This window comes from Argentina silus (assembly GCF_951799395.1).
Source record: "Argentina silus genome assembly, chromosome: 1".
Taxonomy (NCBI): domain Eukaryota; kingdom Metazoa; phylum Chordata; class Actinopteri; order Argentiniformes; family Argentinidae; genus Argentina; species Argentina silus.
Genome location: NC_139655.1, coordinates 13,338,954 through 13,365,521, shown reverse-complemented (window position 1 = coordinate 13,365,521; position 26,568 = coordinate 13,338,954). Strand labels below are relative to the sequence as shown.

Sequence of the window (26,568 nt, the reverse complement as noted above, 5' to 3'; positions counted from 1 at the left end):
AACAACTGTCCATATGCATGTATGTACTGTATGTTTGGATGTACAGTTCTACACAATCATTTGTGTATGTGTGTGTGTGTGTGTGTGTGTGTGTGTGTGTGTGTGTGTGTGTGGTCAAACAGGCTGTGTTTAAGAGTCATCTCCATTGGCGCTATCTCCATCGTCCTCTCCTTCCTCTTGTTCTCCCTCCTCCTCTTCATCATCATCCTCCCGTCCTCGACTTTTCACCTGCCGACAAAGATACAATGAAGTATAAATACAGAAACTGACCATAATTTGTGTTAAACTCATGAGCTGATTGTCCTATGTATGGTCCAGTGGAGGCTGCTGGAGGTAGACATCGGAGGATGGGCTCATTGTAATGCTTGGAATGGCATGGTGGCATTGTTTCTTTGATACCATTCCTCATTCCATTCCATGCATTACAACGAGTCCATCCTCGATTCCTACTTCCACCAGCCTCCCCTTTGTTTCTCTCATGCTACCGTACACGTCTTTCCTCCTCCCTCTTTCCACTTCACCATTCGCTTCATTAACCAACCCTCTCCTCTCCACGTCTTCTCTCCTTCCTCCTCCACCGCTTTTAATGTTTTAATTGACCATCTTTCCTTCCTCTGCTCTTCTCTCCATTCTCCCCCTCTCTTCCCTCTCTTGTTATCAATGACTCTGTACACTATCCCCCTCTCCCCCCTCACCTCCTCCTCCTCCATCAGGTCTTCTCCCTCCTCCTCAGAGTCATTGAGCTCCTGACTCTCCCTCTCTCTCTCTCTTTTCAGACTGTCCTCCTTCTTCCCGCTGCAGTGGAGGGGAGACACCTCCCCAGGCTCCGGCTTGGAACTCTTCATGTCTGGAAAGAGAGAGAGGGAGGGAGGGAGAGAGAGAGGCGGAATATTGCTCAAAATACATTAAGCACTGATGCTCTATGACTATGAAAAGACTAAATCATGAAGAATCTACCCCCTAGACATTGTTATGTGGTTTCTCAACACCCTACCCGACCTCAAAGTACACACACTTTCTCTCTCCACCTTACCTAACCTCAAAGTACACACCTTTTCTCTGCACCCTACCTGACTTCTTACTGTGGTCCTTCTCCATGCGGTCCAGGCTCTCCAGTAGGTAGTCCACCTTGTGTTTGATCTGGGTCAGCTCCTTCTTAATGGTCTGCAGGTCGTCTGCCTTCACTGGGGTGGGAGAGGGGAGAGTCAGGTCATCTGCCTTCACTGGGGTGGGAGAGGGGAGAGTCAGCGGCACCGACAGACAATAGGAGTGGGATGCCACATAGAAATACATGTATATTGCTTTACTGTGAATATGGATTTATATATGCATAAATGTGGCATAAGCACACAGGTCTCAGTAAGTTGATTTAATTTGAGTAAGGAATCTGGCGTGTGTGTGTGTGTGTGTGTGTGTGTGTGTGTGTGTGTGTGTTTAGAATGTGTGTGCGGGCCACTGACTGGCACGCGAGTTCCTCTGGCTGCTCTTGGAGGAGGAGGAGAAGCTGGTCTTTGTGCGTCTGCTGCCCCCACCACTCACACTGACTCTCGGGCGCTTGGAGGGGATCACCGCCCGAGACAGGGGGGGCGGGGGAGGGGGCACACGGGACTGGTATGAGTACATCCTGAAAAAGCAATACACACACATACGTAACGTGTTGCATTATGATATGTAGGAAAACTAAGACATGACTGTTAATAATAACATATGTAAAAAGACATACCCAAACACCCAACTGAGCTAAATCTAACTAAGCTTGAACCTATAAGCACAGTATAACAAACTGTCAAAGAGAAGCCTCGCCTACCTGTCATAATAATCCCTCTGGAAATCATAGTCCAGATCAAACGAGGAACTGAGGAGAGAAAGAGATAGGTGAGGAGAGGTAAGCAAAGACTCCTTCTTATTCACATTCACAGTCCAAATAAGTCAGGGCTCAGTCACCTGTACATGTCCCCTGCAGAGCGCTTCACGGTCTTCGATCTGTGAGGCTTCGGTTCACCTGCTAGGTTAATATCTAAGAGAGCGAGAGAGAGAAAGAGAGAGAGAGAGAGAGAGAGAGCGAGCCAGGGAAGGCAAAGGGGGGGGGGGGGGGGTGTAAGATTTAAATTAACACCTGTCCTCACACAGACTACATTTCTTAAATATAATGAGAGCAGGAAAGGGTGACAGGAGAGGAATAAATATAACACAGAGGATGAGTCCTCCTCTCCATAATCAAGTATAGGGTCCTCACCTAACACCTGACCCACGATCATCCTCCCATCCTCCCCTCCAACGGCTGTCCGGGCGTTCCTCTCATTGGCGAACTGGACGAAGGCGAAGCCCTTGTGGACGGAGCAGCCCACGATCTTGCCGTACTTGCTGAAGATGGCCTCCACGTCGGCCTTGGTGACCAGCAGGGTGTTGAGGTTGCCGATAAAGACCCGGGAGTTAAGGGAGCGAAGGTCAGTCTTATTGGTCACGTTGCTGGCCATCAGGCTGCTCGTGGTGGGAGACCGGCTGGGGTAGGAGAGAGGGGGAGTGTAGATAGGGTGTAGGGGAGAGAGGAAAGAGAGAAGGGGAGAGGAAGAGGATGGGGGGAAGAAAGGGAAGACAGGGAGAGAGAGAAATATGCTGAGTGTGTGTCTAAACCTCTCTACCTGCTTGAGGATGCCTTACAAATCAAGAGAGTGTGCTGGTAAATATGAAAACTGTCAAATACTGTATGACCTAGCATGCTTGTCTACAAGTGGAGAGGTGATACAGTGTTGTCTCTACTGTGACCTTGGAGCAGCACATGAGGACAGGGGACAGGGACAGGGACAGCTCAATCTCCGATCCAGATGGAGAAGTACAATGGAACATGCTTTATCTACTGCTAAATCCCCTGGGAACTAAGCTCACATAACATTCATCTATCTGGGCGTTCACCTTGATATAAGGGATTTAAGAGATTGAGGGAAAGCAAAACAGATTTATCAGAGTAGGGTGGAGTTTATTATGAGTTGGGGCGATGTCTACACACATTCACATATTCATTTTAGCACACACAGTAGGCCTACCTGAGGTATACAACAATGCACTGTATGCTTATCTTGGGTTATGATGCTGCGGATGTGATGGTTATTTACCATTGTGGTTCATCAGCCCCTAATAAAGGCGTTTCCACTCTTACTTTGTTGATTTTGTATGCCTATAGTCTTGCCTTTTGGAGTGGGTTTAGTCGTGTGTAGTTCTTTCTCTCTCTCTCTCTCTCTCTCTCTCACACTCACACACACACATCACAGCTTTCAAACTAATTTCAAGGTTTATAGGGGTCTCTATTTGAGGAGAGCATATTTGGGGGGGGCACACTCACTCCATATTGTCTGTACTCTGGACGGTCGAGGTCTGCCTGCCTGTCTGATTCTGTTGGAGAGAAGAGTTATTGTCGTTATTGGTCCCCCTGAGCCTGAGCTCAGCGGTGCATTCTGGGAGTTGCAGTGTCTATGGTTAATAATATCGAGAACGAAATCTTCAAAATGTCAGTGCTTCCTTTGAGTCAGTGCTGCCCCCAAGAGGTACTTGAGGGGAAAAGTACCTCACTGAAAAATGTAGGCTTGTGTGGAGGTAAAAAGAGAGAGGGAGGATCTCCTGTAGGATGATGAATATCATTATCATGTTATACAATACAAGACATTTCAGAATGACAGAATCAAAAGGTGTAGATTCATTGCATGGGTCAATAAAAAACAAAAGCTCCTAAGATCTACAGCTGCACAAACAATACCACCTACAACTGATATGAGGAGCATAGCTTGCAAGAGTAGACACAAAACCAACATTTGTGGATAGAAGTCTTGGTACACAAACTAATTAGTATGTTATGATGTATGAGGTTGTGTGACTGGTCAGGCTATTGTCTTTGGTTGCATACTGTAACTGGACTCTAGCCTGTACTTGATGAGTTCTAAAAGACTGTGTACTGTATGATGACACCTGTCCAGAGTATGTATAGCCTCGTAAAACCAGCCCAATATCGCAAGCTCACATTCTGTTTCACTTCACAATGAAATGTTCAGTCGGTCTGCTTGACCAGACTAGAGTGCATCGTCAGGGATCTCAAAGCCCTGTGTCCCTTTTGTATTATTATTACCTTTCTTTACACTGTGTTTATGTATTAAATGCTTCCTATTGCTTCACTTGAATTGAAGGGTGAGGATAGGGTCAGGAACTTTTCTTTGCAAATATTTTATAATCAGAAAAAGTATAATGGCTACCTTTTTGTTATGAGGCTTTGCATGCATTTCTGTGAACTAGTTTCATTATTTGAAGTGGATTTATTTCAGTGGCCTGGCACACTGCATTTGTATATGTCTTTCCATGGTGAATGTGTTAGAATCAAAAGACAAATAGCTTGGCATCGGGCAGAACATGTTGAAACGTGTTGCTGTAGTAAATCCAGCCAAAAGCAGAGAGCGTCTTCGCCCACATCCACATCTGGCATTATACAACTAGACCTTTCTATCCACAGGTCACATGACCCTGGCAGGAGGCTGTAGCCTACACCAGGGGTGCATTCTGTGAGGTGAAACATTCAGAACTTTGCAGATAGAAATATCATCTATAGAGCTGACATGACAGACACTCACCCTTGTTTATTCTACACAGCATATTTCTATCTGAACATTCTGTAACACAGCCACTTGTTACCTAATACATCTGACTCTCTACGATAGCCACACTATAATTTAGAATCACAGGATCTGATGTCGACTGTCTCACCAAAGCTTAATGCACTCTTCAGTAAGTAATTTGGCAGGGCGGATCACTGGTTCCTGGATGGCTGCCAGCAACATCAGGAGCTTATTCGGGTCACAGAATAAGAATAATTATAGAATGGTTTGGTCAGAAGATATCTTTCTTTGACATGGAAAATAATCTATTATTATATTATTATTATTATTCAAATTACATTTCTATCCGAATCGTTTAAGGTAGCTTTCACCCTTCTAAACTCCACAACCCAGGCTAAAAGACAGACGGTTCATGTGACCAATCAGGTTAGAGACGATGAGCGCAGCTGGGACTGGGCTGGAGTGTTGTATCCAGTGAAGGTTAAATCTTGAATGTTGCAGATAGAAATGTAATTTATAGAACTGACATGACACCACTGTCGACATGACAGACACTCATACCTGTTCTACACAGGACATTTCTATCTGAAGGTTCTGTGACTGTCCAACCTCCTGAACAGACTCATTGTAGGAGAGACTCCTCCCTTAAAATGGAGGACAACAAAACCCACATAGGAGACTTTTGATTTCCCTGTCCCTGTCCTCACTGCATAAGTTGTTGTTCTTGCTCTTGTTCTGATTAATTATTGTGTGTATTTTGTATTTTACTATGCTGATATTCAATGTGTAAAAACAAAATTAAAAAAAAAAAAATGTTTATGTAGACAGGGCACACCCGCAAAAGAGACCTTGGTCTCACTGTGTTTTCCCTGGAAAATAAAGTCATAACTCTTTCCAAATAGAGAGAATATATTATTTGGAGTTATTTTGACAAGTGAGCCACAGTGCATATATTTCATTGTTAGCCTTATTAGGTGCTTGACAGAATGGGCTTATCCTGTATTAATATTGCAGGTTAAACATGCAATAACCCCCACACTAACAACTGTGAGTACTTCTGATGTTAGTTCTTCTACATTTTGCCTAATATATGTGTATCCTAATGTATCATCATTAGAAGAGGATTATCACAAGGACAAGGTCCAAGAGAGATATGTTGATGGCACACTAGACTAGGTACATCATATTTAAGGGGTCATTCAAGGCTTTCATTGGTGTATAGGTGTGGTGTGTGTTTCAGTGTTCGTGCTTCAACTGTGAAGGATGCTGCCAGTGTAGCACTCATGGGTTAGATCTATAGACAGACGATTGCGAGTCACTTGTGCAAACAGATCCATGGCCCAGTATTTCAAAACGTGTAATCTGGATCAGAATAATCAGAATTCTTTTTTGCTATCCAGGATCAGACTGATCTGGCTGATTTCCCCTATACTACTCAAAACCAGCCAGGTGATCTGATCCTGGATAGCCACAAAGAATCTGGATCAATACTGGGCCCTGAGGATGTTTGAAGTTTTAACTGATCATTGTGATTATGTTAGTGTCCCTATAAACCATTGAAGGGTTCCTCTTCCTATATTGCCCATTATGTAGCCTACTGCTGGAGAACATTCAAACAAGTCAAATCATTCTTTGTTAGTTCATATTTCAACAAATCCTTCTGATTTAGTTAGTGTGTCCATAAACTAATAATAGGCTGATAACCCATAATGCACAATCTAGACATGAGGACTATCCCATGTTATTATCTATAGACAGTGCATTGTGAGTCACATGTGCAAACAGCTCCAGACCCAGTAGGTGTAGCACTGGGGTGATGCACTGAATAACCATTAAGTGCTAGCAAATAACCATCATCTTCCCTTTCAACATGGTAACCTTTACTCCATTATTCGACAGGAAGTTGTCTGACCTCTACTCTGACATCATGGCTGTCACCTCAGCCAGCAAGGTATGGAGGGATGGTGTGTGTGCGTGTGTCAAGAGGAGGAGAGGTAGCATCAATGTAATCACATTTATAGCTCATCAACGAGACAAAATGAAGCCAGCTATCCCTTCTTCAATGCAAAAATTGAAGGCTTGGTATGCAATTTAGCTAAGGCCTTAGTATTAGCTAATTGCTTTCCATAAGTAGCACTGACTTTTCAATCACAAAAACTGGGAACGAGGGGGCTCATTTAGGATGCAAACTAATCTTAACTACGAAAATTAAGAGTAGGCCTTGTGATCTATCACAACACAAAGGGAGAAAACTATTGTGTATGCTTTAGATAAAGTCAGAGGGGAAAAACAGGCTACTTCACAAAGGCAAAAAAGTACAAAATCTACACTGGATCTTTAAAAAATGATGCAAAAGTGGAGGTGGAAAAAAAACATGGAGACCAACTTACGATTTGTCGCTGCTCAAAAAATCTGCTTCAAAAACTATAGAGGGGGAAAACAAAAAAGTTAGATTAGAAAAATAAGGCCTTTAAAATGTGATGAGCCAGCATAAAAGTAAAACTTTCTGATCAAACTTCACCTCTATGTGGGACTACCAAACTACAAAAATTAATCAAATAAATCAGAATTAACTAAGGGCTTTGACCTGGCGAATGTTCAGGAGGACACAACATTAGTGTTCAGATGGAGGCAACACTGAACAGATGTTCAGATGGCCTAATGGTGGAGAGTCATAGGCTGAATCTAAAAAGTATTTTTTATAAAATACTCGTCCTCTCGCCTCCATGCATTGGAGGATAGGGTCAGAGGGGAGGAACCTCAGACCTCCAGTGTGTTTTGAGGAGGAGGCGAGGGAGAGACGAACCAAGCTGGCCTAGTTACACATACACCATAGTTGCTGTCACAGTCCTGGAAAGGATCACATCAAGGATCAAAGGAAAATATTTGAGCCAGCACAGCATGGTTTTGATTGGCCCTGTAGTGTGTAAAGCCCCATAGAGTTGACATTCAGCCATGTTTTGCACTATACATTTCTATCTGCCACAATCTAAACGTTGCGTCTGACTGAACACACCCCTGGTCATGCACTTCCATACGGTTTGATGCTGGGATAAAGGCAACAGGTGTATCGATTGACTTTATCAAAACTAACAATTCTGATTAGAGGATGTTGGACGTTTTAGCTGATCATTGTGATTATGTTAGTGTCCCTATGAACCTCTGAAGGGTTCCTCTTCCTATATTGCTCATAATGTAGCCTACTGCTGGAGAACATTCAAACAAGTCAAATCATTCTTAGTTAGTTTGTTCATATTTCAACAAATCACTCAGATTTAGTTAGTGTGTCCATAAGCGTATAATAGGCTGATAGTCCTCATGTCTAGATTGTATACTACGGGTTGTTCCATGTTATTTCAACACAGATCAAAAGCAAACAAGTATGGTATGATTCCTATCAGCAGACCCCATGTGTCAAAGATGGATACATCCCCTTATTCACTTCATCAGCAGTTTAGTCTCAAGTGTGATGTTGAAGTGCATCACTCTCCAAACTGTGGATAAAAGACTGTAGGTAATATATTCCTTTCCTTCAAGACCTCTGATTCAACAGGACTCAAATTGGAAGCCAACCAGGGTTGAATTTCACAAAACTTTCGTACTACCAAGTTCATCTTTCATCCATCGCCTACAATTGTCGACTGATAGATGATCTTATGGCACATTTCCACCGTGACCTTAAGTCCAAGATGTTTGTGTTTCCATCTCTGAGGATGGGCCTAGGTCTCGGTGGACCTACCCTGACTTGGGGCCATGCGGATATTTGGGGACTTCGCAGTTTACTCCTCCCTGCTTGCCCCAAGTTTTCAAAACCACCCTGGGTGATGGAAACACAACTGAGTGGCAACCAGTTCAGATGGAAAAGCACCAATTGTGCTTTGAGGCTTTCAAGAAATTGGGCCCTGTCTGTTTATACCCAATGATCATGGAAATGTGATGAGGGAATGAGGCCATTCTAATAAGGCCAAAATGCCTACATATCAAAGGTGATCGCAATTCATTGTTAGTATGTACATGTATCTAGCTACTAAACGTAATCTAAAAGAGCAGTGCATTTCTTTAAATAAAGGCAAATCACCACTTAGCAGCAGAGAATGATTTAGGCTAAGAGGCTTTGTGCAATTAGCTCTAGGCCTTATAGAGGTAACACTCTGAACGACTTGACCAGGTAGGCTATGCACTTGAATATTGTTCAATAAAAACAGGTTATGGATGTATGTATTCAGCAATCTGCAGAATATTTTAATGTTTATCAATATCACCAAAAAATACAATGAAATGAATGTCGCACCGCCGACTACAGTTCCCCAATCTCATGACTGTCTTTACACAAACAGAATGTTGTTTATGTTCCACAGAAAACGCACTTTCACTCTTCATAAGAAAAAAATCTTGCCTCAAAAATTACGTCATGCTCTCAAGCATTTAATGCAGAACGCACTGCGAACCTCGAAAATAACCAAGCCAAAAAGAAAACTCGAAAAACATCTTTAACAGTCAACTTTAACTACTGCAATTCAAGCTATACAGCTGTGCATAAAACAAAGGTTGAGAATAAAAAGCCTTTTAAAAACGTAATTCCAGATAGGAAAAAAGACGACCTAATAAATCATTTGTCCAGCATAGATTGGATTGGAACCAATCTTCGACATTTCTTTCCTTAAAAATATGACCACAAACAAACAAGCAATCTGCCCTTATGGTACCCGTGAAAAAATGTAGGTTGAAAAGTCTTATTTCGAAAAATAAAGCAAAAATATCGCTGTGGAGAGCAACACAACACACCGCAGCCTGCTTGCCACCCGATGCATCACAAAATGTACGCCACTAAAGTCAACACAGATTCAGTATACCAGCCAGAAAAACGCATTAAAAATAAAAACAAAAAGTCCCAAAGATAGTTCAAAGTCAGAAAAAAATAAAAAAAAAAATAGAAAAATGCTCTCGATTCAAAATACTCACCAGGAGCTTAATACTAAAAATGAGTAAAATTCGACGTAGTTTTACTTGAATGTCTTTTGATCCGTTTCCGATTTAGTTGGCTGATAGTGCACCTTGAACCAGTTACCACGAAATGGCGTCGAGCTGTACACATTACAGATTGTCAGCCCTTATGCGGAATACTGATCTCTTATTGGATCTAGTCAACAGAAGGTAGCGGTGTTCTCTTCGGGTATTGGTGGACACGACGCTCTTTACGCCATGCCCCGCCTCAGGACAGGCGACTGAACATTCTTCCCCTGAAAAGCATATAATAAAATAGTACGTCCGACGCACGCACGCACACACGCGCGCACACACACACACACACACACACACACACACACACACCATTTAAACAATGGCGTGCACACACAGAATGATGAGGTATTGATAGAAAAATGTATGTTTAATTGCACGTCTGGTACATCCTTACAAGAGATCAGGTATGATTTGAGAGAATGACTTTAGAGTGTTCCTTTTATACACTGACTGAACTGCTGGTCTATTATTCACTAATAATGGACCAGATTGTGTTTGTGTGAGAATAGGGGTTAGTATCGGGAGCATTTTGTGTGCACAACAAATATTTTGGGTGCAACATGTACAGACTTCAGATAACAGTGATAACAGTATGATAACCATAAGCACAGTAAACAATGCCTAAAAAACTGCTATGACAGACAGACATTGACTCGCAGGCAGACACAGGCTGGTTGGCTAGTGGACATTCATGTGTCACCACTTCAGCTTCCGAGAGAGTGGACCTGAAATAAGCAAAGAAAAGAAACAACACACTTAAAAAACATGTTGGCATGTACAATGTTTCCTGAACCATTCAGAGAGGTATTTTGGTCGTGTGTGTGCGTGTGTGTGTGTGTGTGTGTGTGTGTGTGTGTGTGTGTGTGTGTGTGTGTGTGTGTGTGTGTGTGTGTGTGTGTGTGTGCCTGTGTGTGTGCGTGTGTGCGTGTGTGCATGTATGTGTTCATCTCTCTGTTTGTGCTTGACAAAGTACCTCTTATATTATTCTTCTTACTGCGGTGCCGTGGAAAGGTAAGATCCAGTCGGAAAGCTGTTTCAGGTGTCCTCAATACTTCCTCTAGTTTGTACTGATCCAAACTCTCCTGAGAAATGCAGACATTTATATAGGTCGTTATCACAGCAGCAGGTGCTAAGTACATGCAACATTATATCTAAATTGAAATGACAATGTTGAAATGTTGAAATGACACTTACCACCAATTAAATACATGGTCTTGTGACATTACATACATGTAAAAACTACTTTCTTCCTGTCTCTGTCTCTGTCTCTGTCTCTGTCTCTGTCTCTGTCTTTGTGTGTGTCTCTGTGTGTGTCTGTCTATTTGTCTGCCTGTCTGTCTGCCTGCCTGCCTGCCTGCCTGCCTGCCTGCCTGCCTGTCTGTCTGTCTGTCTGTCTGTCTGTCTGTCTGTCTGCCTGTCTGCCTGTCTGTCTGTCGGCCTGTCTGCCTGCCTGTCTGTCTGTCTCTCTTTCTCTCTCTCTACCTGAGAGGGTGTCTGGTGATGTTTCTGGTTGGGGGGAGGTGTGCTGCGGAGATCTCCTCCTTTCTCTCTCCCCCTCTCTCTCTCCCTCTGCTGCAGGATGGAGAGGCGAATGGTCCTGTACTCTAGAGAGAAGTCACTGACCGTCTTGCAGAAATCCTCCGCGTTGGTCTCTCTCACCATCGTGCGAGAGTAACCCAGAAACAGGAGGAATGAGTGGAACCTGCAGAGAGAGAGAGAGAGAGAGAGAGAGTGAGAGAGAGAGAGACTGATAGAGAGATTTTTATACAAATGTTTATACTGATTTTTATATTAATGCATATCATATAGTCTAATAGCAGTGGCTGGTGGAGGTAGAAATCGGAGGATGGACACACGTGTTTGATACCATTCCTCATTCCATTCCATGTTAGGTATTCAGTCACTACCTGTTGATAACTCGTCGATGGACAGCTCTCAGTACTTTCAGCCTCTCATCACACTCCTTCAGGAATTTAGGCAGCCTCTGGCGGAGGGTGCCCTCCTGCAGCCCTCCCTCTCCCCTTCCTCCCGTTCTCTTTTTATCCTGCCGTTCCAGCAGGTGCAACTGCTCCCATAATGCTTTGCAAATGGCCTCCAGCTGGGTGAGGCTGGACTGAACCTGGGTGTAGTCGCACTAGGGGAGAGACAGATGCACTGAGAGGACAGGAGAGAGGAGACTGAAGTACACATATACTGTACCACACACACACACACACACACACACACACACACACACACACACACACACACACCATCCATCCATCCATCCATACCTTGCTGGCTCGGGTGACAGCTGTGATGTCAGAGTAGAGGTCAGATGACTGTGGGTAGAGCTGCAGCAGTAGAACACACACATGGTGCAGCACTGGTTGGCGAGAGTGTGTGTCTCTGACCTGGGACAGCTTCCCCAAGTAACTCAGCTCAAAACCCCGGGCCTAAGGGTGTGTTTGAGAGGGACAGAGAAAGAAAGTTTAGCCATGAAGAAATGTTAGAACTGGAGAGAGAGGGGTGTTCATATAGGTAGTACCTTGCATCCATTGAGAAAGTTACCAATCGCTAGCACTGTGGCAAGGATGCATCTGAAGGTCTGACTGGCTGCAAGCTGTTCCATGGCAAGCTTCAAGTGAAAGAGAGGCTCAGCGATTTCCTGGCCACAAAAATGACATGACAGTAATGGATAAGCAGCATATTATGCAGATATAACTTCTGTGAAGTAAATAACAACACTAGCAGCATTGAGACAACAGATGATTCATTTTCATGACATATAACCTCTCTGGTCCAAATGCTCTACAGTTGCACAAGCTGGGAAAAGTAATGCCACAGGATGATGACACATTTTCATCCACCCTCCGAAATACCTCCTATTTTCTGACTCTCACCCTTTCCAATGTGTCATAGTCCAGCGCAAAGGCCCAGAGCTGGAGCCTGGAATTCAAGTGTGGGATGTCCCCCAGAGTGAGGAGACAGAGCTCAGCTGGGGCCAGAGGCAAGTGGGGGGACTGGGCCTGGGTCTCCCTGATCAGACATAGCTCCTCCTCACTGGGAACCAGGGTCTGTAGACGCTGTATAGAGAGGGAGAGAGAGAGAGAGAGAGAAAGAGAGAGAGACAGACAGACAGACAGACAGACAGACAGACAGACAGACAGGCAGGCAGGCAGACAGACAGACAGACAGACAGACAGACAGACAGGCAGGCAAACAGACAGACAGACAGACAGACAGACAGACAGACAGACGTTGCGGTCAAATTGGTCCCTGTTTGGTCAATGAATGGTCAATTAGTGGTTAAGGTGGAAGTCAGAAGAGTCCTCAAGTAGGTACCTACCTGTATGTCCTCTCTATCCAGCACACTGTTGTCCATGCTGTAGATAGCAGGAGGGAGAAGGCGGGGTGGGGGCAGGCTACTAAGGGTGATGGTGATGATGTTACTGCGCTTCACCCCCAACACTGACACAAAGGGCTGCTTCTGAGAGAGGGAGAGAGAGGGGGAGAGAGCGGGGGGGGGGGGGGGGGGGCTTATAGCATACTCAATACACTCTTGCACATTTACAAATAGCTACTTAACCATTGTGGTCTGACCATTGTGATTGAGCCTGATACATTTCAGAATATTCAGACCACATGCCACACACTTACCCGCCATCCCTCCACCAAACTGCAGATGGGGCCATTGTCCTTGGTCTCAAACAGGTACTCCAGCTTGTTGGTGTCCAGGTGCACCGGCTCCAGCCCAGCCCAGATGGTCTGCGTCCCGAAGCGGCTGACCCGGGGCAGGGGAGGCAGGCTGTGGAGCTCCCTCCAGTGGAGCTTCAGGGTACGACACCCTTGGGGTCTGCCCATAGGAGAGCTAGGGGGCAGGGGAGGGGCCAAGGGGGGCATAGGAGGTGGGATTGGAGGGGGCTGGATACTTCCTGTCGTATGATTGGTTGAATTTCCTCTGTCTTCATCAACACTGTCCATTCCCAGGTCCTCCTCGTCCCACAGGTCGGAAAAGTCGAAGGTGTTGAGGCGCAGACGAGGAGCGGGCTTTAAGAATAAGGCCCAAGATTGGTCAAAGCCCATGGTTAGGGGCATGTCATTGTTTGGGTTGGATTGCTTCATTGGTCTTTCAGATTTGGCTTGGTTTCGTGAAATAAATCCTGTGTTGTCCTTTTCAGCTATAATAACAGATTTGGTTTATTCTCATGAAGGAGCTTAAAAAATTGTCATTGAAAAAGGTTTTTGTAATTGAAAGCTGTTGTTTTGTTTTCAGTCATATGTCCAGAAGGTATAATTCAGCAAATGAGCACTTCCTATGTTCATCCCTTCACCATGCAGGTCTTTGAGAATCAGAGATCCAATGTTAACATTCTGATCTCTTATAAAAACGTAATCTTCATCCAACTCTCTTTGGACACTGTTCGTCGCTCTAGGACCACAGTTTGCAATCAAAATCCATACAACCGGACCATGATCTTCAACCACCTTTCCTACTTTTATCACAACCCTGTGGTTGTCTTTGGGTGCAGTTGATCCAAATCCAAATCCAAATGATAATGTTATCCTGCTTCTTGATTCAAGATGATGTTATCCTACTTGTGCTGTGGAAAGTTGTACAAAAACTGTCTTTTGAATAGACAAAACTTACACCAATTGGATCTGTTCTGTTTCGTCCCTCTGAGTTCTGGTTCTGATGAATCATGGAATGGTTCTGTTGTGTCCAAGCGTTCTTATGTACTGACCTGCCTCCACGGCAACTCTCTCTCTCTCTCTCTCTGACTCTGTGAGTGGTCTCTTCTATCTGAGCAGTATGTATATCACTCTCAGTTTATTTGAGTTGCACCCTTTTCCTTAATTTCCTTATCGAGCCAGCATCTCCTGTTTGTATTGCTGCTTGTGTATACACAACCTCTCTATCTGCCTCTGTTGATCTCCCCCCTTCCTCCCTCCCCCTCTCCCGCTCCCTCCCTCCCCCTCTCCCCCATAACATCCATAATGACCTCGTTCTCTAGCCTTCGCTCTCCATCCTCTTCATTACCTCTCTATTTGTAAAGCATCAACAGTATAATATGATGTAAATATAACATCTTCTGTGTGTTATAAAATCACTACCTGAATGGTCTTTATGAGGCTGAGACTATGAAGTCTGAGTGTTATGAATTGTCCTTTATCTGCAGTGACCACATATTTTTGGTTGGCTATCACTTATAGGCACAGCTGACCTGTTCTCTTTCTCAATCACTTATGGGGGACATACTGTACAATAACAGAATATCGGGCAAAATGGAAGAAAAAGAGACACACTAATATGTCTACATATGTAATCTCCACTGCCTTCCCATCAAGCATATAGTAATTAATGTAGTTTGTCTTTATGTTATTCTTGTCTATAACTGTTCTGTACTGTGTCATGTGTTATATTATATGTGGACCCCATGAGCAACAGCTAATGGTGATTCCAATAAACTAAACTAAATAACATGGTTGTGTTCAGTGTGGTCTTGCATGCTTGACAGGCATAATGAGGACCCCTCCTATAGCCATTAGTCCTCTCTAAACTATGTCACAAAACACCACTGTGCATTGCAACCCTTGATAGGCTGTACTGTAGGCCTACATAGTTGATTTAGCTGATGAATGTATGACATTGACAGTGAGAAGTAAGAAGCAATCTTGTTTGGTCTACAACAATATTGTTGGATGTAAGCTGTTGGATGTAAGCCTGATGGCAAATGGGAATACAATGTTTAGAGTTACAGTCTTCACATTCACAAAACATGAATTAATAGGCTACTTTGAAATTGTCCCTTTTCCATGAACAGTGGCACAATTGAAACTATAATGGCTGTCTGTCATGTACCATAAGTCATTTTAACTGGACAGATACATGCACATTTCAACACGTTTTCATTAACTAATTAGAAAATTTGAAGAATAAAATAAAAAATAGTTTCAAATAGTCACACTGCAGTAGCCTACTGTGTTCTCTCACTAATACCTTTGAACACAGCTTTCCCCGTGGGAAAAGGAAACTTCCGCCCGCTTTCCTTTGATGAAACTGCCCCTCGGAGGTCGGTCGGCGCTCTGTCTCCGAATATGTAGTCTGTAGCCAGAACTGTTTGTGTTTGTTTGTAAGCCTCCGGGACTGCAGAGCTATCTTACAGATCTTGGCAATAATGATGTATAATAATTTCTAATTAGTTCCGAGGAGATCAACAGCTTTGTGTGGCTTCGGGGTCAAATCTAAGAGATTAATGTTGAAGTCACTACTTTATTATGGCAATAACGGTGTAGTGTGTGTTTTTTCACAATAAATGCATTTTTTTGTCACAACTTGAATAACGTATGCTATTCTAGGCTATGTCTCATGCATTGTGCAATTCAATGCAGATGCTTTCATTGCGTATATTTTATAGGCCTACACAAATCAGGTGATTTGATGTTTTATAGTCTATACTTTATAATGACATAAAGCATACACATAAAACATATATATAACCGGCTTAGCCGATGAAATATCTGTGCGCTACGGACGCACCAAAATTCAAATTGAGTCGTGACGGAATGAGAGCAAGATTGGTTGTACCAACAGTCTGTCTTCTCTCTCCACCCACCGTTTTGCACGTTCCCGTTGCTTGTTTTGGAATTGTATTTATGGTCCGGCGCACTCCCGCCGCAACCCGATCCCGAGCTGTCACTCGCTGACATCATAGCGGATTACAATGTCAAATATTTTAGAGGCACCTCGAGCTTCAGGCTTTATACCCTGTCAAAGAGAATCGCTGTTGTTATTATCGTAGTCATTTTTAATAAAGTATTTCGTATTGGACATTTTTGGGAAGATGGTGCATTCAAGTTAAGGTACTGTATATCCGCGATTTAACTTTAGAAATGTGCATGTAGTACTTTCTGTAGGTTCTGTTTTGTGTTACATAATTTTGAGTAAATGAAAACTGAAAACTATTAAATGAAAACGATTTAATTTGCACTATAGTAATATACCCATTGTTGTAGGTTTTAGAGAGAGAGGGATGACAATATATGATGTGTGTTTTACGGTAACACCATCCTCTGGTAAATGTATGTGATGCTGAATAAAAAAGTTGCAGCGTAGCGCTACGAAAAGCTCTCTCGCATTACGTAATGCAAGTGCAGACCAGCTGTTTTAAGATGCGCGTGATACAGCCTATACAGGTATAAAGATGAAATAGACACGCAATGATGACACACTTTGAACTACTCAAACAGCAGTCCATCACGAACTTGTGGTTTAGGCATAGGATAACTGTATGTCATTTTCACAACTACAGTAATAGAAGTTCCCATTGTCCTGTTATTCTTACTAATTGCGTTTATATAACTTCCCAGGTAGGACAAGTCAAATATTAGAAACAAACATTTTGAATTCATTTTCCATGACTACCTTCCAACACACTACTGTACTGTTATCATAATACTATGCCTATGACTACAAGGTACTGTAATTCCTGGCAGTGTCAGTATCATTTCTTATCGATGGTGATGATGATGATGATGATGATGATGAAGGGAAGGAGCAGAAGGTAGAATGTTCATCATGTTTAAGCCACCATCATAATCATCATCTTCATCATCATCATCATCATCATCATCATCACTATCACTATCAGCATCATCATTTTTATATAATGGCTCCAGCAACATATAATGACTCAATGACCCTGCTGTAATCATTGTCACCCATGCAAGTCTATGTGAGTGTGTGACCCAGGCCAGAGAGGGCATGCTGCGGAGGGAACCTGACTCTCATGGCCTGTTTTCCTCTGGAGAGACATCGGACAATGACTGTGAGGTAATGTAATGTAGCACTGTGTGTGTGTGTGTGTGTGTGTGTGTGTGTGTGTGTGTGTGTGTGTGTGTGTGTGTGTGTGTGTGTGTGTGTGTGTGTGTGTGTGTGTGACATTAGTAAGTGAGACATAAGGTCATGCCTGCTGTATGAGAATCTTTATTTCGTGCTATACTCTAAACACACAACACTATACAGTATACTTTGTAACACTGCTACTGTGCTGTCCAATTAGTAATGGGCTAATGGCTTCCAATAAATCATTACCACTTCCTGCTCTCCCTCTCTCTCTCTCTCTCTCTCTCTCTCTCTCCCCCTCTCTCTCTCTCTCTCTCTCTCTCTCTCTCTCCCTCTCCCTCTCTCTCTCTCTCTCTCTCTCTCTCTCTCTCTCTCTCTCTCTCCCTCTCCCTCTCTCTCTCTCTCTCTCTCTCTCTCTCTCTCTCTCTCTCTCTCTCTCTCTCTCTCTCTCTTCTAAGCAGATGGGAGCAAGTTGTGGTGAGGTTGACATAGTGTGTTTGTGTGAGACGTGTCCTTGCACACTCTACACTGAAGCACACACAGAGCCACAGGTAAGAAGTGTGCTGTCCATCACCATTACTACGGGGAGCTCACACACATCAATGACCCTGTCTGAGGGTGGAATCCTAACTCCAGATCCACATGCATAACTCATTTGCATAAATCTTGCATTGATGTCAATAGAGAAATTTGCACTATGATTTGACTTAAGTGCATGGATCTCAAGTTAGGATTCCACCCTAAATGACAAGTTTGAATAATCCTGCTGTAACATGTAGTTTATTTCTGAGTGACCCATACTGTATTGATTGACTTGACTCACTTACCATGCTATTCATTCTTGACCCCCCCCCTTTCCCTCTCTTTGGCTGCCCTTGCAATCTGCCTCTTGCACTTTTTCTTAATTATCTGCCCCCCCCCCTCCCCCGGCCCTTCTCTTTCTACTACTAAGGACACACTGAAGTGTGAACACTGTGGAAAACACAGGGTGGTGATAACCAGGTACTCAGAGGGATATGGCACCGAGGTAGGGGTGTGTGTGTGTGTGTGTGTGTGTGTGTGTGTGTGTGTGTGTGTGTGTGTGTGTGTGTGTGTGTGTGTGTTTCTTGATGTGTTTCTTGATGTGTTTGTAAGAAAATCTTGATTATTACAATGGATTGGAAATATAGCTTCTACTGCCCAAAGCACTTTACTTTGTAAGGAATAGGGGGTGATCCAATCCATACAAATATGTAGCACCCACCTGGATGATGTCATGGCATCAGCTATCACAGTGGAGAGATGTAGAGTGAATCATGCATAATGACAGTGAGTTTAATGTGAATGATGCACACAAACACACATAAGTGAAGTTTTCAAATGGCATGAGGGTGGGATCAACCAATGCGTCATTGGACTCAGCATTACTGTGTTTTGTCAAGTGGTGTCTACTAAATGATTCAGTTTAAAATAAAATAAAAATCACATTCACACTGCGTGCACACAGATCTTGTATTTATATAAGTCTTTGTGTGTGTGTGTGTGTGTGTGTGTGTGTGTGTGTGTGTGTGTGTGTGTGTGTGTGTGTGTGTGTGTGTTCATTCATATGACTCATACTGTGTAGGAGGATTGTGTCCTGTCAGACCCTCAGGGTGAGAGTGATGCAGATGCTGACATTGAGGACACAGACTGCAGGTTTGGGACACACTCACAAACACGCGCACGCACACACACACACACACACACACACACACAAACACGCAACCCCCCCCCCCCGCCCCCCCCCCCCTCCACACACATACACACAAATTCACCCTATGCTACTTACTTATACACTGACTAATTCTGAAATTGACATGCATTCACTTTTCATTAGTACCACTCTTCACCCTGCTGCTGTGTTTTGATTGGGCCAGACTGCAGGAGCCTGGTTCATTACAACGAACCAGCTCTCGGAGACGAAAACGACCGCAAATAGCACGGCAGGACACAACAGAGAGTGAGGACGATGGTGGGCGAAGTCACAGATCCCATCGCTGGAATCTCAGGCTCAGTCCCCACCGAGCACACAACAGGACCATACTAGAGGTACATACCAACACACAACTACAGCACCATACTAGAGGTACATACCAACACACAACTACAGCACCATACTAGAGGTACATACTAACACACAACTACAGCACCATACTAGAGGTACATACCAACACACAACTACAGCACCATACTAGAGGTACATACCAACACACAACTACAGCACCATACTAGAGGTACATACCAACACACAACTACAGCACCATACTAGAGGTACATACTAACACACAACTACAGCACCATACTAGAGGTACATACTAACACACAACTACAGCACCATACTAAAAGTACAGAATAACACAGGACAACAGGACCACATCACAAACCGACAGCCTCTAACAAACCTAGCACACAGCCACAACTATACCTTATAAACAATGAAATCTAAACCTAAAACACAGCCATAGAAGAACCCTAATACTACACTTGTGATAACACCTAAATGGGATAACACTGGCTCTCACCCCCCCCCCCCCTCTCTCTCTCCCTCTCCCTCTCCCTCTCCCCCTCTATCACTTTCAGGAGAGTGTATCGCAGGTCCGGCCGTTGGTGATCTGTCGGCCCAGTGTCAGCGAGGAACAGAAGACCCCAGTAGAAGCTCCCAAAACTCCAAAGTGTCTCATGTCCTTATGGCCCTCATCTCTCTCTCTGCCTCTCATCCTCCTCCTCTCCCTGCCTCTCTCTCTCTCCCTTCTTATCATTATTATGTCCTTCCTCCTGCCTCGGGCCAGTACTTGACCCCACTTCTGCATTGTAATAACACTTCTATAATTTCACTCTCTGTTTGTTCCTATGTGTATATACTGTAAAGATATTAAGCAATAGCACGTAGATGCGTGCTCATAACATCACTCTTCTTCACAAATCTGTGTCGCCTTGTCAAACAGACAGCTTGTGATCTTCATCTGTCTCACTCCCGTCTCTCTCTCACTCTCTCTCTCGCTCCCCCTCATTTGCAAAAATAGACCTCTCAGCTCGCTCCTTATGCTAAGGAGGGTGTGGTAAGTGGGAGGGGAAGGGTTAAAGGGTTGCACATCATGTATGGTAGGCTCAGTAGGAAAATATGTAAATGACTGAACTATGCAATCTACTGTTCCTACTGACGCCCTTCCAGTAACTGAATCTCTGCACTGTCGTTGGGACTTGAGTTACCCCCCCTCCCTGCTTCCCTTCTCTCTGAGGTCTATACTCCATAAAAGCAGGGACCTATGTCTCTAAATTAGAACTTGGCCTATTTTAATGGAATTGCAGGAGAGCTCCAACTATTGTACGATATATATTTTTGTTTCTTTGGTTGTGGAGTACATATTGAGGGCTCTTATTGTTATTCATGTGAATATGTTAAATATTCACCTTGAAATAATAACTAACAAATAATATAACACTATTAAACAGTTGGAGTATAACCGGTGTCTACTCAAACTGGCTTGCAGCAAATGTTGGCTCATGATACTTCTTGATTTCAGAAAGATAATAAGGTAGCGCTGTTATACAGTAAATGGGTGGGTGTAGGCTAACTGTTAAGCTAAATATTAGGCCTACTCTGACCTCTATTTACCGATGAAGTGAACATCCCTTTCCTCTGTTTTCCTTTAAGAAAACTTTTCCTAACATTTCCATGTTTTATTTAACAAAGGATCCCTTAAAGGAGCAGAGCGTAAGTCTGTTGGAAATCTGCCACCTCTGGCCACCATGCCAAAATTCAGTTTGAAGTTCCAATCAACACCCTCCAACAACATACTAATATAACCCCCCGAAATTGACTCATAGTGTCAGACATTAGCTGCTGTGTTTCTGCATGCGCACAAAATTCGAAGAAGCAGCCACCAGAAACAGAAAGGCGGAAAATGTTGACATCCCTAAAACACCCTGTGACAGTAACAATATGTTTGTACAAACCGAGTGTCGCACACTTCATTTTAGAAAGCGCTTTTCGGGACCAAAACAGTGTTGGTAAATGATCTAATTTCCTGATCGCTACAGATTAAACATAGTCATTACAACCATTTGAAAGCTTTTAGAAAGCTTGAATGTTACATATTACACCTTTAACTTCTGATGAAACAGTACTCCTTGATTTTACTCAATGCCCTACTGTATGTGAGAGACATTCGATCGTGGCTTGATCCATGTCTGACTTTTTATTATTGTGATCTGTCTTAATTTTCCTTCTTTTTCCACATGTATATTTAGCTTTATGTTCCATGGGGCAACAATAATAAATTACAACTCTATTGTATTTTGATAACATGTGTTCAAGTCATGTTTGTCGAAATAGGGAATATTGAATATAATCAGTTTATAGTTATTTAGGGGTTTGAATTGTGTCGTGGAAAGTCACTGTATATCTGATTTCAAAATATATGTATGCAGTGGTCACAAATACCTTTAACTATTATTTTTGATGGGGAATGAAACATTAACCAAAATGAAAGAGTCTCTTCACATTTTCTCTCTGTTGTTCAGTAGAAGCCCTTGAGCTGGTGATAATAGTGTAAGAAAGAGAGAGAGAGAAGCAAAGTGAGGAGGAGGAGGAGGAGGAGGAGGAGGAGGAGGAGGAGGATAGAAACAAGCAAGGCCAGGTCACCCGTTCATGACTCCCATCTGAAACATTAAAAAGACAGAAGGACACTTCTGGGTTAAAGTTGCGAGCGAGTGACAACTTTCTGAGCCGATGGGGTGACTCATACAGTATATGATCTGGAAGAAAAGGCCCCCGGGGGGAGGGTCCCATGAGGAGGTAAGCAACCTACTCCTCCTCTCTCAGCACGTTTCCATGGTAACCATCGGATTTGTGTGGAGCGGAGACAGACTTTTTCATAACTGTACTGATCCTCCCACAGGCTAGTGTGAATAAAACAAACCCACATCTGCTATCTTAACAGATCATGAACACATGATGGTAAACATTTGTTAACAATATTAATAATAATAATGATACATCAAACTTAACAGTGCTTTTCTGAGACCCAAAGACGCGTTACAAAAAGAAGTGAGTGGCACAGAAAAAAAAGAAAAAAAAATAGAGAAAAACATGGGGGTGGGGGCTAGTGGAGTTGGAGGGGGCGGGTGGGCAACAGTGACATGGGGGGGCGGTAGGACATCAATGACGTGGAGGTTATGAAAAGGCCTGGGAGAACAGGTGGGTTTTAAGGCGGGATTGAAAGATGGTTATGGATTCAGAATCTAGGATGGATGGGGGGAGTAAGTTCCAGAGCCTTGGGGCTACCCTGGAGAATGGCGATGGTGAGGTGACCAGCAGTAGAGGACGGTAGTGACCATATGGGTTGCTGGGGGAGTAGTATGTTAATTCACATTAATTGTAATTAATTCATCAAATTAATTCCACTGATTTTGTACGTAAAGAGTGGAGATAAAAAAAAAAAAAAAAAAAATCTAATTATTTGCTTTGAAATAGATTACTGTGGTTAAAAATCTTGGATGATAAAATAAAAACTGATTATGTATATTCACATAATTTAATTGTTCTTCTAAAAGTGTCTAGCAGTGAGGTCATTTTATTAAATTTCACAGTGAGAGTGATTGATTTATTGATCCTTAGCTGTTTGTAAATAAACTTCAGGCAGTGTGGGATAGACAGGAGAGTTTATGAGTCATGCAGTGTCAAATTTGCCATTCCATTTAGAGGAGTCGATCTGGAGCTGTACTGTAGTTGGCCACTCAATCCCCCCTTACCACCATTCCACAGAGAAAGGTCACTGCTGAGGTTATGAGGTTTAGTACCCTTATCAAATCACTGTTGGTCACGCGTGTAGTAGGAATGAGAATGACCTCACTGCAAAGAATGTCTTTTTGACTCTGTGACTCCTCTGTCTATGTGTATTTTGTGTGTGTGTGTGTGTGTGTGTGTGTGTGTGTGTGTGTGTGTGTGTGTGTGTGTGTGTGTGTTTGTTTGTGTATTTGTGTAATTCCTCAGAGTTTGGCTGCAGAGAGAGAGAGAGAGAGTATGTTTGACCTGTTTACCCATCCTTAGTTAGAAAGTGTGTGTGTGTGTGTGTGGGGGGGGGGGGGGTGTATTTCCTCAGAGTTTGGCTGCAGAGAGACAGAACGATCCTGCTGACTCTCTGAATATGTGATACCTCTACTTGTGTCATGATCCAGAATGCTTGTTGTCGCAGACTGCCAAGGCCTTGGACCTTGGACCCAGGATCCCAATTTATCCCCGATGATGTCAAATATATTGAATTCATTGATTTTTCTCTTCCTGGTTAGAAACTCATTGTAAATTCTCCTGTTTTGTTCTCCATTTTTATCAATGACCTGGGAAAGGGGATGCAACTAGCAAAGTTGCATCTGTATGTAGATGATACAGTCATCTATTCAAATGGTCGTTCTCTGGTGCAGACTGCTGAAGAGCTCCAGACTGCCTTTCAGTCTCTATAGACCTCCCTGTATGGTCTCAAACTCATCTTGAATGCCCAAAAAATGAATGTATGACCTTCACCAGAGAAGGTTAACATTTTCACGACTGGGGGCACATCCATTGAAAATGTGTCATCCTTAAAATACCAAGGTATATGGTTGGACGACAAGCTGTCCTACACAATTCATATGGATAATATTGTGAGGAAGCTTAAACTGAAATTGGGTTTTTATTTTCGTAACAAAGCTTGCTTTCCATTTGAGGCTAGAAAGAAGCTTGTCGAAGCCAATTTCTTTCTGCAATTGATTATGGTGACTTATTGTACATGCATGAAGCCCCTTCTGTATTACAGACATTGGACACTACATTGGTATGTGTTCATTTACAAAGCTCTTCTGGGTAAACTCCCCCTATACCTCTGTAGCCTGCTGTCCTTCACCACAAGCAGTTACCAGTCTATTAGATGGTTGCTACTTAAAGTCCTCAGGGCCGTTATTGAGTTAGGCAAGACTGCCTTTTCATATTGTGCACCAGGGGCATGGAATAGTCTGCAAGGTATGCTTCACCTAGATGCACAAGTGCCCCTAAATGAGTTTATAACTCTGATGCAAAACTGTTCAGGATGAGTGTAAATGTTTTCAGTAGGCCGGGTCATGTTGTGCTGAATGTATTGTATGTATTAAATGTTGTAATGTTGTATTGACTGCTGCTGCTTTCTTGGCCAGGTCTCCCTTGCAAAAGAGACTTTGTGTTTCAATGGGCTTTTCATGGTTAAATAAAGGTTAAATACAAAAATGACACAGCCAATGACATCATAGGGGATTTCCATCCTTTTGTCTTATCGTTTTGACTACAGAACATAGAAAATCACTGTTTTCACATACAGTGCGGAAAGTATTCAGAAAGTATTCAGACCCCTTAACTTTTTCCACATTTTGTTATGTTACAGCCTCATTCTTAAATGGATTAAAACATTTTTTTCCCTCATCAATCTACACACAATAACAATAAGCCCTACACACATAATGACAAGCTAAAACAGGTTTTTAGAAATGTTTGTTAATTTATTCAAAAATAAAAAACTGAAATATCACATTTACATAAGTATTCAGACACTTTGCTATGACACTCGAAATTGAGCTCAGGTGTATCCTATTTCCATTGATCATCCTTGAGATGTTTCTATGAATTGATTGGAGTTCACCTGTGGTAAATTCAATTGATTGGACATGATTTGGAACAGCACTCACCTGTCTATAAAAGGTTGGGATGACAGTGCATGTCAGAGCAAAAACCAGGCCATGAGGTCGCAGGAATTATCCATAGACCGCCGAGACAGGATTGTGTCGAGGCACAGATCTGGGGAAGAGTACAACAAAAATGTCTGCAGTATTGAAAGTCCCCAAGAGCACAGTAGCCTCCATCATTCTTAAATGGAAGAAGTTTGGAACCATCAAGACTCTTTCTAGAGCTGGCCGCTCGGCCAAACTGAGCAATAGGGGGAGAAGGGCCATCGTTAGTGAGGTGACCAAGACCCCAATGGTCACTTTCACAGAGCTCCAAAGTTCCTCTGTGGAGATGGGAGAACCTTCCAGAAGGACAACCATCTCTGCAGCACTCCACCAATCAGGCCTTTATGGTAGAGTGGCCAGACGGAAGCCACTCCTCAGTAAAAAGCTGCTTGGAGTTTGCCAAAAGGCGCCTAAAGGACTCTCAGACCATGAGAAACAAGATTCTCTGGTCTGATGAAACCAAGATTGAACTCTTTGGCCTGAATGCCAAGCATCACGTCTGGAGGAAACCAGGCACCGCTCATCACCTGGCCAATACCATCCCTACGGTGAAGCATGGTGGTGGCAGCATCATGCTGTGGGGATATGCTGTGCTTCAACAAAGTACTGAGTAAAGGGTCTGAATACTTAGACATGTAAATGTGATATTTCAGTTTTTTTCATAAATTAGCAAACATTTCTAAAAACCTGTTTTGGCTTTGTCATGGGGTATTGTGTGTAGATTGATGAGGGAAAAAATAATTTAATCCATTTTAGAATAAGGCTGTAACACAACAAAATGTGGAAAAAGTGAAGGGGTCTGAATACTTTCTGAATGCACTGTATGCAGACAGGTTTGGTGCTAAAGATAATTCATGTGAAAAATTGGTGAAATGTCCCTTTAACCTGATTCTATATTTAGCAAATCTCCCAATGATAATAATAAGGTTTGAGCAACATACATTTGTCTCACGCCAGAATTCTTGGTTTGTATATTATTTTCCACAGCTAATACAATGCATTTTTTTCCAACTTGTGGTGGAATCACATATATAATAATCCTATTCAAAGTGCTTGAAAATCATGCTCAGAAACAAATAAATTATTCATTTTTCCACAAGGTGCAGTAGATAAGGGTGTAAATCTGCTATTCCTTGCCCTTCACCACCCCTTTCTCTTGCTCCTTCACCCAGATTCCCCCAGCCTTTGTCTGTGGAGGAGCAATATGAACTTCTTAGTTGAACTTCTAAGCATGTGATACCCCCACTGAGGAGGCAGCCATGGCCTTGAGATGTCTTGGTCAGTAGCCTGGGACTGGAGCAGGTCAAACAGGTTGCAAGCTTAGATCATCATTCCTTTTTTTTTTTTACAGTTCAAGGGTGCAACATTTAC

At 43.0% G+C, this 26,568-nt stretch overlaps 3 protein-coding genes across 8 annotated transcripts in view; 1 reads left to right on the top strand and 2 right to left on the bottom strand.

Annotated features, from left to right (window-relative positions):
• hnrnpc (heterogeneous nuclear ribonucleoprotein C) overlaps positions 1 to 9,664 on the bottom strand; it is a 10,281-nt gene extending 617 nt beyond the window's left edge. Inside the window, exons 1-9 of one of the 3 annotated variants that reach the window (XM_083674023.1) lie at positions 9,561 to 9,664; positions 3,341 to 3,390; positions 2,237 to 2,502; positions 1,945 to 2,017; positions 1,808 to 1,855; positions 1,461 to 1,624; positions 1,071 to 1,223; positions 696 to 847; positions 1 to 228 (exon numbers count right to left, since the gene is read on the bottom strand). The exon at positions 1 to 228 is cut by the window's left edge and continues 617 nt beyond it. In XM_083674023.1, coding sequence (XP_083530149.1) covers positions 130 to 228; positions 696 to 847; positions 1,071 to 1,223; positions 1,461 to 1,624; positions 1,808 to 1,855; positions 1,945 to 2,017; positions 2,237 to 2,502; positions 3,341 to 3,345 — 960 coding nt within the window. In that variant the 5' untranslated portion in view covers positions 3,346 to 3,390; positions 9,561 to 9,664 and the 3' untranslated portion in view covers positions 1 to 129. The remainder of the gene's footprint in view (positions 229 to 695; positions 848 to 1,070; positions 1,224 to 1,460; positions 1,625 to 1,807; positions 1,856 to 1,944; positions 2,018 to 2,236; positions 2,503 to 3,340; positions 3,391 to 9,560) is intronic. The other 2 variants (XM_083674025.1, XM_083674024.1) reach the window with 2 other exon arrangements.
• Positions 9,665 to 9,719: 55 nt separating this feature from the next.
• LOC310807507 (FH1/FH2 domain-containing protein 1) lies at positions 9,720 to 14,379 on the bottom strand. 2 transcript variants are annotated; one of them, XM_083674005.1, is made up of 9 exons: positions 13,260 to 14,379; positions 12,949 to 13,089; positions 12,503 to 12,676; positions 12,148 to 12,267; positions 11,894 to 12,055; positions 11,528 to 11,754; positions 11,103 to 11,322; positions 10,594 to 10,702; positions 9,720 to 10,345 (listed from the first exon to the last, which is right to left on the bottom strand). In XM_083674005.1, exons 1-9 carry the CDS (start codon positions 13,722 to 13,724, stop codon positions 10,317 to 10,319), a joined length of 1,647 nt encoding a protein of 548 aa, XP_083530131.1. In that variant the 5' UTR covers positions 13,725 to 14,379; the 3' UTR covers positions 9,720 to 10,316. The 2 variants fall into 2 exon arrangements, with proteins under 2 accessions (XP_083530131.1, XP_083530130.1); XM_083674004.1 differs by having other exon boundaries at positions 9,721 to 10,345; positions 12,503 to 12,685.
• Positions 14,380 to 16,347: 1,968 nt separating this feature from the next.
• Positions 16,348 to 21,763, top strand: LOC310815124 (uncharacterized protein). 3 transcript variants are annotated; one of them, XM_083684767.1, is made up of 7 exons: positions 16,348 to 16,463; positions 17,331 to 17,433; positions 17,907 to 17,996; positions 18,398 to 18,472; positions 19,049 to 19,119; positions 19,341 to 19,512; positions 20,044 to 21,763. In XM_083684767.1, the coding sequence occupies exons 2-7, from the start codon at positions 17,365 to 17,367 to the stop codon at positions 20,257 to 20,259; spliced, it is 693 nt and encodes a 230-aa protein (XP_083540893.1). In that variant the 5' UTR covers positions 16,348 to 16,463; positions 17,331 to 17,364; the 3' UTR covers positions 20,260 to 21,763. The 3 variants fall into 3 exon arrangements, with proteins under 3 accessions (XP_083540893.1, XP_083540891.1, XP_083540892.1); XM_083684765.1 differs by having other exon boundaries at positions 17,904 to 17,996; XM_083684766.1 differs by lacking the exon at positions 16,348 to 16,463 and having other exon boundaries at positions 17,221 to 17,433; positions 17,904 to 17,996.
• The last annotated feature ends 4,805 nt before the right edge of the window (positions 21,764 to 26,568 follow it).